The sequence below is a fragment of the Mirounga leonina genome, unplaced genomic scaffold (genome assembly GCF_011800145.1).
Source record: "Mirounga leonina isolate KUSES-001 unplaced genomic scaffold, KU_Mleo_1.0 Mir_93, whole genome shotgun sequence".
NCBI classification, from domain to species: domain Eukaryota; kingdom Metazoa; phylum Chordata; class Mammalia; order Carnivora; family Phocidae; genus Mirounga; species Mirounga leonina.
In genome coordinates, this window is record NW_023270854.1 from 17,896,134 (window position 1) to 17,912,817 (window position 16,684).

The 16,684-nt window shown below is 41.9% G+C and overlaps 1 protein-coding gene across 2 annotated transcripts in view; it reads right to left on the minus strand.

Annotated features, from left to right (window-relative positions):
- Window positions 1–1,064: 1,064 nt before the first annotated feature.
- WDR7 (WD repeat domain 7) overlaps window positions 1,065–16,684 on the minus strand; it is a 347,094-nt gene continuing 331,474 nt past the window's right edge. For both annotated transcript variants that reach the window (XM_034995695.1, XM_034995694.1), the window contains 2 exons: window positions 9,535–9,639; window positions 1,065–3,833 (listed from right to left, as the gene is read on the minus strand). In XM_034995695.1, coding sequence (XP_034851586.1) covers window positions 3,630–3,833; window positions 9,535–9,639 — 309 coding nt within the window. In that variant the 3' untranslated portion in view covers window positions 1,065–3,629. The remainder of the gene's footprint in view (window positions 3,834–9,534; window positions 9,640–16,684) is intronic.

The following is a 16,684-nucleotide window of genomic DNA, read 5'->3' on the forward strand; positions in this document are numbered from 1 at the left end:
ACGATCTCTAAACCATTGTACAAAAACACCTTGAAGTGTCAAGCTTTAAAAATGAGTCTTCTTTTCTCTTTCTCCTGTGCAGCTTGGATTATCCTGGCCTTGTCAAAATACATTCTCTAGTTAGAGGTTGGAAATATTTCCCTCCTGGCTCCAAAGTATTGATTTTCTTCAACACTCAGCTCTGTCAGTCAGCTGAAGGGGTGAAAGGTGAAAGTTCACCCGGCACTGCTTGGCTTTACCTTCCTATTAATGTCATGCCCTTTCCACATTTGATCAGTTTATGTGATCACCAATCATATAGGACTGGTACTGCCCCTATTCTCTCTATAAGGACACACTGAAGTCACCAGGAGACATTAAAGCAATTCCCGGGACGGACACCAGGCATCTGAACAGGGCCAAAGATGTGGCAGTCAGTTCCTTTAATATTTATCTGTTTTCTGAAAGAAAACTACACTGTTACATGATGACTGGTTCAATTTAAGCTGTTCTATATTCTTATGTGAAAATTAAGGATGCACATTCACAACTTACACATATAACCCTCTATGAGCAACGATGACCTATTTTGTTAGTCTTGCTTTTCCTGAAAACCAATTACACCCATTACCTCAGGGATTCAAATTCAACTCCAAACTGAGTGTTAAATGAAATGAGTTTAATGATCTCCGCCCAGCACCCCCAACTCCGGGGCCAACCCATGTCATGAAATCTGACAAGACAGAATTCGGTACAACGGAAGTCTATTTAGGAGCAACTTGGGGTGGAGATAAAGCACCATGCATGCAATTCCCTTGCCCAAACCACAGAGAGCGCTGTTGAGTTTCTGGTAGGAGTTGTTTCTCTCGCACTTTGGAAACGTCTTCCTGCCCTACTGTCCTTTGTGACAAGTTTGCCTTTCCTGAAGCTAGCTCTCCAGGGAAATGAATAATTATACAGAAACAGAAGGCTTAATTTGGTACCAAAGAAGGCGGGAACAGGGCGGGCAGGGGGGAGACAGCATATGGATTTCAACTGAGAATGTTTAAGAAGAGTGAACAATGTTTTTAATGAGGAAAACAATCTTCAGTACAATTCAGTTTTATTTAACACACATATGTACACAGGGACATCCAGCACATATAGAATCTATTCAGTGGAAATGTCTTGAGAGGCAGACATTTTAATTCACTCGCTGTGCACAGTGAGTTCAATCATTACATTTTCATACAGTTGTCACGTCATGTCATCTTTTGCTTGTAAATTACCAAGGAAGCCATATATGTCTCTACATTTACAAGGACAGGTCCAAATACAGTACCAACAAAATCCATAAAACACTAAAAGCATACACTGGGATGACAATACAAAGTTTGCCTCAGTGCTGAGAAATCTAAGCTGTGATGAAGTCTGGGACTGTAGTTACCAAAACAGCCAAGGGGAGATCTGTGTTAACAAGAATGCAAACACTCTTCAGCAGTTAGAGACGTCTAACCATCAGATATCATCCACCCAACTTTTAGAATAGTAATATTCTCCTGGCCAATAATCAGATAGAATGTGGGACAGGCTGGCCTCTGCCCACTGCCCAGATGTTTTGCCCCCTGGGCCCCCATGGCTTTGTTCCAGACCCCCGGGGTGTGTTCCACTGTGTGTCTGTGGGTGGCCTGCCTATTGTCTCACATCTTTGTTTTAAACAACTCTCTAAGGTATACTTCTGCTTCATCATTCCAAAACAACTTTGTAGTCTAGAATAAATTAATCCCTATTTAAGTTCATAAAGTAAACATGTGCTGGGTATCGAGAAGACTTGGGAGCCCACTGAAAAAACCAAGCACATCTTTTGTTTACCTCAGGTTTTTCTACCTATAATCGAACACAACTGTTCGGCATGTGCACCAAACAAATAAATCTACACTGGATAGTTCTTTGTTTCTTCCTTGGAAGCTACATATATAATCTTTATAAATACAATGTACATGCATGTGGCATAAATTCACTTTTAAAAGAACACCCAAAGTCTAAAACCAAGAAACAGCACAGGTTTGTCATCAATGCAAATAACATACTTCATATCAATAGGAAAGAGACGTTCTAGTGGGTCTTAATTTCTTAACATGTTCTTTAAAAATCTGTTTCAGTAAAATGACAGATGGATTTCTTCCTGGACTGTGATCCTATTTTTTTGTATATTACATAAACTCTGACAATCTACGCTTTTCCAATTAAATGCTCCCATTATCATTTTGGTTCCTCTGGAAATTTCCTATCTTCTCTGAATTTAATAAATCATTTTCTGTTTTAGCATTTAATAAACCATTGTGTCTAGCCAACCAATCAACAACTAACCAAACGACCAAATGCGCAACTATGTACAGATCAAGATTTGTTAGGAGCAATTCATACAAAATATTATTTTATGGATTTTTTCTTCCCCATTGCTATGAGCAAGAACCAGCATAATTTGACATAAAGAGAAGAAAGCGACCTAGTTCAAGCTTACTTCGAAGTGTGATGGACACCCTCATTGCAATGTTTGCTCAAATAGCTTGAGAGCCCTCGCATTTTATATATTCTCCTGAATGCTTACGCCACAGTTACTAATATTCTAGGACACTTGTGTAAAAGAAATGCTGCCTTTGTTCTCCTTTAATTGATCCGTTCGGAGGCTGAACTGAAACTAACTATTCCATGATAACTGACATGGGTCGTACATGTGGGAACTGTAGGTCTGTAAGGTTTCTGGAAGGAAGGGGTAAGGTCTTTCTTAAACGGACCTGTAGCAACAGACACAAGAGTCTTCTTATTCAGTATATGCTACGCTTCCAAACTCAGTTCTTTATTATAAAAGCCCATTTAAGAGATTACTTAGAGTGACTGGATAATTTTATTAACTAGATCATAAACAGTGATGATTTTTTATTTTAAACTACTAAATAGACTACTAAGCAGGATATGAGCATTTTAGAAGGCTAGGTGTCTGGGAAACTCTATTTTCCATGAGGAGGAACGATTTTTTGGTGTATTTTCTCATTAATCTCCAATCTGTTAGGTATTAATAAAGAAGGAGTGGCTAAACCCTAGGAAATTGGAGTGAGCAGTTTCCTAGCAGTCATGGGGGGAAGAAACCAACCATGTAAACACGGAATCGTTTTGGTAAACAAGAATATATTTTAGGCGATCCAAAGGAAAATAACTTCGCTAATTAGGACTGCCACATTACCTCAAAACCCAACGTCAAAACCACCAGGTTCAAGCGGCAGCTCAGAGGTGGGGTTGCTGACCTGGGCTGGGAAGGCAATCACAGTGTTTACTGAACTGGAGGCTTCTGGTGCACCAAGCGACAGGAGGGCTCCTGGGGCCCGCAGACATCCCCCACCCCCAGCCCCGGCGGGGAAAAACGACCTAGTGCCGACAGAAGGGCCACATCCTGCAGAGCGGTGTGTGTGCATGCCTCTGAATCACAGGTGTCACAAGTGGGCATCTGCCCCCGAGAGCCATGCAGGAGTGACCCGGCCTCGGCCGCGCCCCCGGGGGGCACTGGTGCGGGCAGGCACTGAGGGATGATCCGCGTGAGGAAGGACAGAGGACTCTCGCTGGGAGAACAGACGGACGGAACTCGGGGGTGGCCAGGGCAGCAGGCACTAGCGTTAGACCATGAAGCGGTGCTCCTTCCCGTCGTGGGCCATGAGGATGACGTTGCGGTTGGAAGTCCAGATGAGCCGGGCCAGTCGGAGGGCGTTGTGGGAGCCGGGCGAGGCGGGCTGCACGGCGGGCACCTGGTAGGTCTTAATGCAGCGCAGCTGAGGTGCCGAGTTCAGCATGCCGATGCTCCCCAGCAGCGAGGTGTTCATCTGGGGGGACACAGGGACATGAGAGCACACGTGTCACTTAAGGAACCCTCTCCTGGTCACTCTCTCTGCCACAGCGCTGACTGGCGTTCAGCTGAGTGTCTGTCCTTAGCCCTGACAGCGCGCCTCTCAGTGTGTCTGAAACCGCTCTGGTGCTGTTACAGTAAGTGCATAAATCCAGGGAAATCTGACTTCGTGGGTAGAACTGACAGCAGGAGCGGCCATCAGTCTTTAAGAAGGGGGCTAAATTATGGACGTTAACAAAACAGCTCAGTCAGACAATCTTTGGCAATTGTGGGTACTTCACACAGCAGACCTTTCTGTTCCTTCCCGTCAGGACTCCCTGCACCCCCTGAGGGACGAGTCAACCAACACACTTTTGGGGACCTCCAGGTCATTCAAGGAAACAAAGCAAACCGGGATCCGTCCCAGGATCCAAGCGCAAGCCGTGACCCTGTCCCCCATGCGCATGTACCCACACCTTCCCTCCTCACCCCCTTTGTACAGAACTCAGTCTCTGGAAAGCTCCCGTTCATTCTGAGGGGAAACATCTCAGCACCGTATCTGTGGCTCGCTTTTTGCTGCCACGCTGAAGGGAGGACACTTTAACACTTTAACGGCAATACGTTTTTATCAGTTGATTTCTGCTTTTTGGTGGCTTTTCAGGATTTGATTTGAATTCTAAGTTCTCTTAATCCATTCACAGTAGTGAAAAAGAACACGGAAATCATGGCTCATGAACAACTATGCGTTCGGTCCAAGTGCTAAATACTGAAAGGCAGTTACCCCAGTGAACTGTTACCTGAGCAACGGGGTCTGAAGAAGCCTGTGGATTCTAAATATTACTTAATAGTTTCTCAGTGTACATTTTTTTGTGCTATTGCAAATCACATGGAAAGCATACTGAAAATCGGAAAAGAGGTCTCAGAAATAGTATTTTTCTTTGCATTAATTTTCATTTCCAGTTCTTCTCTTCAGTATAACCGCCGTCTAAAGGCATACAATTCTAGGGTCTTGTATAAAGCCTGCAGATTATGGTTCAATGTATACAAATGGTTGGCACATGAAACCTTGGCAAATCCTGGGACACGTACGCTGGGTTATTGCTGATACCATGCTCTGCCTTTGGATCAGTGCAAAATAGAAGCCATTCTTTTCTCTGGCCCTTCTCGGCAGCACGATGGTGTCAGAGGGCGTAAATCATGGCATCTCTAGCAGGATGCGTGCAGGCTCCACTGACATTTTCACAATTTAAATCATCTTGAGTAATAACCCTTTTAAGATGACTAATGTTACTGATTTTCCTGCATTAATAATAGTGCCGAACACAACACAGAGGTGAAAAAAAATCACTAGTGTACGAGGTCACATTTTAAAACCAAATGTATGGTTATCATTAACTCTTTCTATTAAAGTTAACATTTAAAACTAGACAGTACTGTACTGTCTGTCATCCTCCAAAAACTTCTTTCCGTCCTTCTTTCCCCCCACCTTTCCCAAAAACTCCACAAAAGACAAAAATCAATGTCTTGTTGCTTTCTGAAGGTTCCCAAATAGTTTAAACATAAATAATGGTGGTGAGCTTGATTTGATAGTCCTCACTTGTACAAAAAAGTAACACTACATAATAATTTAGTCCTCTAACAGAACAGATCCAAATGATCCAGAAAACTGGTGGTTAACATTAGCTGGCATCAACAGGCATACTGTGCTTTAATAAAAAAAAAAAAATCTCATTTCTCAGTTGATAAACAACTACAAACTATTTTTCATTCTTTATGGATTTTCTATGAAAATATGTATGAAGCCTGAGTTCTGCTGGTGACTCCAAATGCTAAGGGTATCTAACATGCTCGGCCACTTCCTTATTTTTAATTCTTTCCTGCAAAATTTAGCCGCATACCAGAAACGTGTTGAGGGCCAAAGGGCGACAGGGAGAGGGTACCTTACTGGAATGCTACAGCTGGAAAAACTTCAACAAGAAGTCCATCAAGTCCATCATCCTTATGAGCTGAGCCAGCCCATGAGTGACTCATATATCACTTGATAAACTGATTGATAAATGCCTTTGGAAGGGTCACACAGGCTTCCTGCCTCAGAACGGGGCTACGTGAAGTTCTTTGTGGGATGGCACTGTTACACATGCGTACGGCTGGGATGAGGAAGACCCTCAGGTTAACGAGAATGTGTTGATCCTCAGACCATGCTCTCCCTGTGACCTCTTCAGGGTGGAGATAATCTGAAGTAGTAAGGGTGAGTATTCCTTTTTCCAAAAAGCTCAGCCAAACAACGCTCACTGCAACAACGAACCATGCTGTTATTCGATATTAATGTTTTCTTGACCAGTGACCATCTTACAAACTACACGAAAGGGCAATCTGAGCCTCGAATGAATAAAAACTACCCGGAGTTAGAGTATTTGGTAACCTTCAAGTTTTTCTTGATTACAAAGATACTAAATACTCATTGTGGAACATTTGAATAATAAAGAGAAGTATAAAAGAGAAAGCAAAAGTCCCCGAAATCTTACTTCCCAAAGACAATCACTAACATTTTGGCAAACTTCTTTCCAGACCTACAATTATGTGTACATATAAGGAGAAGCGGGTTTCAGGAATTTTATGTAAAACAGGCTCATATTAGAAGGCAGTTAGTTTCACGATCTGCCTCTTTCATTCAAAAAAATGTTGAGAACCATCTTTTCATGTTAAAGGCCACAGATTTACAGTATCCTTTTTAAAGGCTGAAGAGGATTCTATTTTACGGTGGAATGCACCACCATAAGTGAAACCAATATCCATCTAATTTACTTTGGGCATTTCTGAGAGAGGATACTCACTAGTTGGAGGGTAGTGGTGAAATTTAGGTGAGGGAATCACAGTTGTACTTGATTTCGTTACTCAACTCCCCTCATTCAAGGTTACAAACGGAGACCTTGATGTGAAATATTCAACTTATAGGAATATGTTGTCAGAGGATCAAAGGGTTTGGAAGATTGCCTGATGACATCATTCCATAGCTGAGTCTGTAAATAACTAGAGGGCAACTTTGGTTTTTCCCTTCCCTTTAAAAATAATGCTTCACAAAACCAGTTCTGTGAAGATTATTTTCTGAACACATAGAAACACATACAGATGTAATTCATCAAAACAGAAAGTGTTTTAATGCAATTCTCAGTGTAAGTAATGCTGCACACAAACCTTTTACTAAGTCTCACTTGAGTAATTATCCAACCAATATTTCTCATTAACACTCATTTCTCAGCAAAGATTTTAATAGCTCATAGCTTTTGTAAGGTCCTGTATTAATAAGACTTCATTAAGTTTTCAAAATATATTACAGTACATTTACTGGAATAATACAAAAGTATTATCATACATCATTAGAACTAAACAATATGTATCTAAATAAATCAGCAAAGCCCCTTTTGGGAGAGCAGCAGGAGATCCAACAATGCTTTCTTGACTCTCTTTAATTCAAATCAACCCCCCTTCTACCTCTGGAAGCGGTTTTACTGTATTTTCTGGATAAAGATGAAATGTTTCTGTGCCTTTGGCTTAAATTTCAAGACCCAACGGGGTATAATTTAAGAAACGGGCTGCCTTTTACACCCTGACATTGGGTTTGGAGGCGAAGACTTGGGTGTTGCCTGAGCTGCCCCGGGGCTCGGTGCACTGCACACCCACGTGCGGCCAGCCCGAGGCGGCCCCGGGAGGGGAGGAGCGCGCGACAAGGAAGAGTGCTATGGTTCCACCGTTCGCATGGCCACACGTAGAGGCGCGCAGGTTCAAGCGTGCTTGGCAAAGCCCAGAGGCGGCAGCACGAGGCTGAAGAGGGGAACTGGAAGAGGAGAAGAAGTACCTCGAAAAGCTACCATCTATCTAATGAATGATCTTGAGCTCTAAGGTGAGAAAGGATGCTAACCCTAATCCCCTCAATGCGCTAGGCAGGAACTTTGATAAAAATAGAAAAAAAATTCAAGGAAGGGATGATCATATCCAAACAGAACCCTGAACACCTAGATAATGGGAAAAAGGTTTACCATATAGAAAATCAGGAAAATATTGGAAACAGTTTCAAATCTGGCTAAGTTAGGAGGTATTCCTTTATAAAACAAAATTTTTTTTTTTTGTGAGAAAGTCAAGTTGGACAAAACCAAAAAGATTTGTTTTTGTTTATTCCACAAAAGAAAGCATGGACCAACCCAAGCTCCTCGAAAGCGGGGACTTACGGCTTGTTGACTCCGTATCCCTAAAGGAGAGGCCAGCACCCGGCACTTCAACGCCATTGAATAAATGTGGAATGAATGTGGACCTTTATATAAACACTCCTCTGGGATTCCAAGAGAGTGGGAAATAGCAGAAAATTTGCATCAAAGTACAGTTGGTGTAGAGAGACCATTGTGTAGAAAAACAGTTGGTGGGGAAACCCTTTAAAGAAGTACTGTTGCGAGGGTCCACTTCACGGATGCCTAGCGGGCTGGTGGCGGGGACCGCAGCAATGCAAACCACAGGCCCTGCAGTGGCCCACAGGGAGAAATGGGGACCGGGGAGCTCTCCAAGGAAAAGAGTTTAATATGAGCCAATTAAGATGCTGGAGATATATTCTGGGAGAAAAGATAATGAGAAAATAAACTGGAAAACTAAATTAGATGAAGAGCAGGAAAAGTCTGTGACAGATTTGGAAGTTGTCATGCTTTAATAGCATGTTGTTAATTAAGCAATTTATTGTATCTGTTTTACATTTTATTAGGTATTGATTTTTTTAAAACTATCATCAAGTTGTGCTGAAGTCTTATTTAAACTTTCATTTTTTTTTTTTTTTAAGCTTTCAAGGCAATAAACTGAATCTCATAAAACATACTTGCATCCTAGGAAAGTAAAGGTAACAACCAAATTTTAAATTGGCTTTTCATGAAGGAGGGAGTTGATAATGTTTAATTTTTTTATAACTATCAGGAGGAAGAGAATTAAAAAGATGGGATGGAGATTAATCACTGAGGACAAAACAAATTCTACCGTAAAAATTAGGTGCTCAAAGTTAATATGCATTTTAATCAGAATTAAACATAGGCATTCTCATGAACTGCCACTCAGTGATACTCAGATTTTTGAAAATGTCTGGGTAGTTTGGGAATGAAAAGCCCTATGTGGGAAAGTCAGAATGCAAAAAGAAATGAGATAACATAAGCGGGATATGGAGGTAATAGCCGGCTGCCCTTCCCCTGTACCCTCTGCCCCGCCGGAGCTGTCCGCATCCTTGTGCAGGGCCTGCCGGGCCCCGTGCCTTTCTGGCCAGGCCCTCAGGCACGCCGTGCCCTTGCTTACCACTGAAAGGCTCTCCCTTTCCCTCAATCTGCCCTACCCTTACCCTCTGGCCCTTCTTCAGCCTTGTCGTGTCTCAGTTCAGATGTCACTTCCTCTGTGAGTTGGTCCCACAACCTTATTCTCAGGCTCCCCTCTGTATTATAATTGCTTCTTTACATGTGTCTCCCTCAGACCTCAAACTCTGTGAGAGCAGACCCCACTCTCTCCAGATGGCTAACTGTATTCTCAGCGCACCCCGCATGCTAGCATCAGTCAGCAATAAATACTTGATGTTTGTTGAAAAAGGAGGGGAAGGCAGGAGGAAGGGCTGGTGGGCAGGCCTAACAGCAAAAGCGAATCATGCAGTAAACACCAAGACCCACGGCATCTACACTTACCTGCCAGAAAGAAATGTGGCTGTCCGTATTTGAGTAGGTGGCAAGATATCGTCCGTCAGGGGCAAAGGCCACTGCAGTGACTGGTCCCTTGTGTCCATGGATTGTCTAAAATAAAATGCAGCCATTAATGGTCTGCAGTCCACAGAACTATTGCACATACACATGCAAACGCATTCAATGTTGAACAAGTTATGTCACGGAGATTAGATACTGTTATGTTCTTGATTTATAAAATCAGATTAGAAAAATAGGGAAAGCAACCAAAGTTCTCTCGCTGATATATCCAAGGGCTTTATTTAATCTTGTTCTGAAGGATCTACCTGTATCTGAGTTGGGAGAACAGCATGAATCCAAAGGAAAAGCATATATTAACGGGTGAACCAATGTGTTAATTCATTTATGTCCATTAGAGGGAAGAATTTTATAATTAATTAGGAAGGTAAGCAAGTGATCACCAAATCTATGTAGGAACCTCACTCATCTGAAATGAAAAATAATCAAAGCTGTATCATAACATCCCTGTTCTGGAAGGAGTTAAAAACCGTAATTTCAACCCTTAGTAATTATACATTTTTCATGTTTTATGCTTCATTTCCCACCAATAACACTGTGTTTAAAGGCATATGGCTGCAATTAGTAAATATACACGTACCTGGTGGAGGTTTGAGCACATATATAAATCAAGTACTATTAAAAACAAGTTAGCAGGGATAATTTTGAGCCTCTGCCAAATAGCTATCATTGATTTAACCATGAATTGAAAAAAGGGAGTTGTATTTTAGACGAGGTCTATGATAAAAGGTCTTTACTAATAAAAAATTACACTCATTTCATGATACTAAGTTATCAAAAATACTGGCATACTAAAGCAAATTAGCATATTATTATATTAAAGTCCTTTCAGTCAACTACTAGAGCGCATACCTCTACCCCATTAACCAATATTCACTCTGCTTACAAGCTGTGGGTTGGTCTTCTCCCTTTGTCTGAAAGGAATGGAGAAATACGTTCTCTTAAACTAAGACAATTCCAGGAAGGTTTATTTCCATCTGCTATTTTTTGATGAACAATTGTGAACCCTGAGTCCTGGTGGGAACATCAGGCTCATTAGGTGACTCAGCCACATACATATTATAAATTTCAGTAAGAATAGTCTCCTAATTCAGAGCTGAGTGATTAAAATGAGGTAGCGAGGGAGGGAGGAGAGAGGGGTGGGGATACAGCTTGTTCCTCAGTTGCTCTTTGGATTTTGTTTTTTCCTGTCATTAGACTTTCAGGGTGCTGTCGGATCCAAAATAATGCCTGTTTTTCCACACTTGGAGAAAACATGTTCTACTGGTAAAACACTGGGCTTCGGGCTGGCAGAGAACACTGCTCTGAGTCAGGCACCCTGGCTTGCATTTGGGCTCTACTTCTTGCTGAAGGACCCAGGGCAAAGGATGTAAGTTACTTAACCTCAAGTACCCATGGCTAGAAAGCAGGAATGATGATGATGATGATGATGATATCTGCCTCAAAGAGCTCTGTGAAGATTAAATGAGTTACTAGATATGTAGCACTCTGCACAGTGATGGCACGTAATAAGAATCCAATAAGCAATATTAATGTTTGTATTACTTCCCCTCACGTAAAGATGACCAGACATATAGATTTGAAAGTTGTTAGGAGAGTAGATCTTAAATGTTCTCAGCAACAAAAAAAGAAATGTAATTATGTGACAAGATGGAAGTGTTAGCTAATGCCGTGGTGGTAATCATTTTTCAATATATAAGTTTATCAAACCATCACACGTACACCTCAAACATATATGTTGTGTGTCAATTGTATCTCAATAAAACTGGGAAAAATGATTAGACAAATGTAAACACTCATAAAACCTGATTACTTGAGTATACAATTTAATGAAAAGGAAATGCCCTAATCATATATCCCAGAATCAGTGTCAGCGAGCGTACGAGATCGTCTAAAAACAGATTTCATTTCGTTAAACAGATATGGTAACTATCCATGGTGCTAGGCCACTAATGTGGTGCTAAATTAAGCAACGGGGTGAGCATGCTGAATAATTATTCTGCCATCTACACTAAAATGAAAATTATTGTGGATGAGGGTAAAGAACTTAACCAATTAAAAGGGAAAAAGTGACAATTCCCACTTACTAGGTCAATTTAATGAACTCACTGGAAAACAGCTTTAATTGCTTTTTAAAATCAAGATTCAGTTCTGCTAAAAATCTGAAAGCTTACGGGGCCAATTTAAAGCTATGTTATGGTTAAGATAGTTGATTAGTAAGGCCTTGCTTTAAAACAGAGGTTGCAAACTGAAGACTCTTAAGCTGAAACCAGATTGTAGATGTGTTTGGTTCGGCCTGAAAGATGTTTCAAAAAACGTTTTCTGGGTCCACATTCTAATTCATCAGATATCATGTAAAATCAAGATTTCTAGCCTCTCCTGAAAGGCTGGAAGCTCTGGCAATCCTGGGTCTTTGTTTGCATGTGGCTACAACAGCCAGGGATGAGGTGAGGCAGCCCCTTCGGCCTGGACACTTGCCCTCCACTTCCCCTGTTCCACCCCCCACAGACAAGAGGGCCTGCACAGCTAAGACCCACTGCCTGGCTCCCTTTATTTCCTGCCTGGTCTCTCCTGGCATTTAATGCAACCCTTCCATTAAGAATACCTGATTCAAAATATTTTCTTCTGCAGGAAATAAAAAGTGTTGGCGAGGATGTGGAGAAAAAGGAACTCTCGCTACAGCGTTGGGGGGAATGCAAACTGGTACAGCCACTGTGGAAAACAGAATGGAGGCTCCTCAAAAAATTAAGACTAGAAATATCATATCATCCAATAATTCCACCACTGGGCACTTACCCAAAGAAAATGAAAATACTAATTCAAAAAGCTATATGCACCCCTATGTTTACTGTAGCATTATTTACAATAGCCAAGATATAGAAGCAACCTAAGTCCCTCAATAAATGAATGGATAAGGAAGATGTGGTGCATACACGTGCACGCACACACTAATATTACGCAGCCATGAGAAAAGATGAGAACGTGCCATTTGTGACAACATGGACAGACCTAGAGGGCATTGTGCTAAGTGAATTAAGTTAGACTGAAAAAGACAAATACCATATGGTTTCACTTATATGTGGAATCTCAACAACAACAAAAAAAAAACAAAATGCAGAATCAGACCTATAAACACAGAGAACAAACTGATGGTTGCCAGAAGAGGGGGGGATGGACAAAATGGGTGAAAGGGATTGGGACATTCAGGCTTCCAGTTATGGAACGATTATGTCATGGGAATAGAAGGCACAGCATAAGGAGTGCAGTCAATGGTAGTGTAATAGTGTTGTGTGCTGACAGGTGGGGACTACACTTGTGTGAGCACAGCATAATGTTTACACTTGTCAAATCACTAGGTTGTACGCCTGAAACTAATGTAACATTGTGTATCAACTATACTAAAAAAAAATCCAAAAAAACCAAAATAGTTTCTTCCATGTTCTGGGGTCCTAGTATGCATTTAAAGTGTGAGTAGACTAAAAACTCCTCTGAGAAAAGTGGGCCCTTCCTGCAAGCCCCCCCAAAGCCCAACTTTGTGTAGAAGTGGAGGAGCTCCCTTCTGGAGTTTGGGCCCCTAAATCTCGAAAACAGAATGCTAAACCTGCCCTCCTTCAGATTAGCATCCCTCCTTTGTCAGCAACCAGGATGTGCTCCCGACAGTAAGAATGCAACGGTGAGCTGGCCATCAACCAGCAGGTCCAAAGGATGTACCCACCCAATGTTCACATGAATGTAACTCTCCCTGAGGCTAAGTCAGCCCTGTTGTAAAGGCAGAAAGCCAGACACACTGGCTCCTTCAGAAAAGTCTTCATGAACTCTTTTCTTATTACATGTTCATCTTTGACAGAGGGCCGGTATTTAAAACATCCACTTGAAGGTTACTTCTGTGTCAGCTGAGGACACCCTTCCTTATGTTATCCAGTGTCTCTAAGAGAAGATCCTGTGAATTAGATTAGATGTCAGCTTGGACTTTTCTGCCAGTAACATGTTTACCTTTTCCAATAAATGTTGCTGCTTTCTTGTATCATGTAACAATAATTACATAATCTTAACATGTGCTTGCAGGAGACGCCAAACTGATCGAATTGATCGTATGCTCCTCCTGGGTGTGCAGTGGTGAGCACATCCTCATTTCACAATCATTCTCCTGCTTCCATTTGTTGTTGTTGAGGTCCCATTAGATACTGAACTGCATTTGCTAGTTTCTTTAAAGTCTGTTTTGGGCAAAGGGGCACTACACTTAAGATCACAACACACACGCAGATACTGCTAGGCGCCCCACAGGGTATCTTAACCTGGCCCAGAGAAAACCCTGGAACTCAGACTGCAGTGTCAGCTCAGAGACCTGTTGTCTTATAAGAAAGCAAGTACCACTCATGGCAGCTCAGGGAAGCTCACTGTTTTCAATGGTTTGCTACATCTGGTGAGTTCATTACAATCGCAGCCTAAGAGGTGCTTCAGAATGCAGTGTAATGGAAATGTGGCCATTGTCTTTTGTTCCGAATCTCTGCAGTTCTCAGAACTGTGCAGGCACCACCTGAACTGACTTTAAACTCACTTCCGGCATTAGAGATGCAGCTGTGCAGGGATCATGCGAACCTGTTAAGTGCTCTGGATGGAGCAAAGCCCACGGTTGGCATCTTAAATGCGGAACACTAAAGAATATTTCCCAGAACAACAGGTTTCAAAATAAAAGGAGGCGGGTTCTACATTTATATGCGAGTGAGTATCATGTCTTGTTATATTTTTCATCAAAGTAATTGCTGTCTTGAAAAGACAGAAATGGAATATAAAGAAATTAATCTAATTCAAGAAGTGCTATGAACAATAAAAGAAATCAAGCAGTTACCCCTAGCAGGAAGCAGAGTGTGGAACTATTAAACACCCCCTCCGGTTTTTCTTACCAAAGAAAAGGAACTGGGAGGCAGGATTAGTAATGAGCAATGCTGGAACTTGCCAAGCAATTTTAACAGGCACTTTCCATGCATTCTGCAAAGAAACATAACTAACCCTCCTGTATAGAGAAGGAGAGGAGAGGCACAGATTTCAAAAATGATATGGTCAGTGCCAACAGAAGCTATGACCGTCTAGGATATTTTCTTTAAAACTGTTCTTTACATGGTCTGTCTCTTCCTGGAGTTCTTGATATTCAGCTTCCAAAGGACAAGTTTGAGAACTGAAACCAAAACGTAGGACTCTTACTGCACCCACTTTAGAGGCTGAACAAGATCAAAGAGAACATTTTATATTTATTTGCATGTCTCACCACTTTTTTAAAGGGGAGGAAAAAACCCCCAACCAAACAAAATACTTCCCTACTTTTGACATAAAGTGTGAAGAAAAGGTTTCCTAAAGTAGGTAAGCTTTTTCTATCATGAGCACCATCACAAGGGGAAGGTTTATAAAGTACAGACCGTGTATTTTTTATGACATGTACCAAAATGACCTGGAAAATAAAAGAACTTGGACTGCACCGTCAAAGCCTCACCCGAGGTCTATAGGGGCGAGAGAGAAGAAGGCCATGCTGGTTGTAGGCCTTCTCAGGGAGCAGCATGGCTAGTTTAGGATTAAGATACGCAGTTGCGATTTGGGGGGTGCTTGGAAGGTCTGCTGAGCTGGAAGTGTGTCTCCAATTGGCTGCACATGGTCTCTGAAATTTCTTTTTTTTTTTTTTAAAGATTTTATTTATTTATTTGAGAGAGAGAGAATGAGGGAGCACATGAGAGGGGGGAGGGTCAGAGGGAGAAGCAGACCCCCTGCTGAGCAGGGAGCCCGATGCGGGACTCGATCCCGGGACTCCAGGATCATGACCTGAGCCGAAGGCAGTCGCTTAACCAACTGAGCCACCCAGGCGCCCCGGTCTCTGAAATTTCTAAGAATACAGTGAAGCAACTGGCCAAGGTATTTTCCCTAGAATGTGTTCTGACAGAGAGCAAATAGGATAAACATGCTTTCATGAGGGATCAGCATGGCAGACGTCCTCAGTTTAAGGAGAACCTGAATGAAGTATGCATACAGAGACAAGAAACAGATTGGAGGTGGGCCAGATATTCAGAGAAGTGAGTGCCTAGGAAGTAGGATGAGTCCTGAGAAGAAAAGGAGAGTAAAACCAAAGACCTACAAATACCGACATTTTCCTAGTGCTGGTTCCTCTTAAGGATCACAAGCAAAGCCAAGGGAAGTTCAGGACACACCTCTGCACCTGAAGCACCAACCATACATTTGACATCTCCTACAGACTGTGCCAAAGTCAGAAAAGGGCAGATAAGGACAGTGAGCCAGGGTCTGATGGGCATGCTTTTCTGACATCCCAATACACAAGGCCCCTGATTTCATGGCTGACTGGTAGGGAGGTAACTGCTCAAGGCAGAGAGAAGACAAAGACATTGCTCTGACTGACAGCTCTATTTGTTAGTCAAGGCAAAGACTCATCAAAAAAGAGCCATTTCAAACGAGTTGAAAAGTTAAGAATTAATTACATTCTGGGAAAAAAAACCTCCCCCTTTCTTTTCTTCGAAGCAACCAATCTGTGAAAATTTTATTATATATTCAAGGTTCCACTGCTCAAGGAAATGGATAATTTAGGCAGATGATGCCATTAAAAAAAAGATTTCATTTATGGCCGATGAGAAGACCCAAGTAAAATTTAATTACTGCTATGAACTAAGCCTTTTCCAGCCTTTTAGTGTGTGGGTTCTTAAGGCCCCATGATGTTGCCACAAGCACCGAAAGGTCACCCATTCTTTTCTGTATGTGAACAGGGCTGCTTAAGGCCGGCTAGAGAGATGAAAATCTATTCTGTTTTCAAATATCTCTAGAGAAGATTCTAAAACCTCCCCCGAGAACCCTTTTCTGTGTTGAACAGTGTGTGTTGTCAGGAAAATTTTCCCTTGTATCAAATCTAAATCCAAAATGCTACAGTGTGAGCCCCCTTCCTCTTGTCTAGATTCTACAGAGCTGGGGAACAGCCAGTCACCTATCAGCACCGTTGTAACCTTTTATAGACTTGAGGACTGTTACCGTAACTTGCCCCTTCTTTACTTATTTTGTATTTTCGGGATTAAAAAAAAAATCTCAG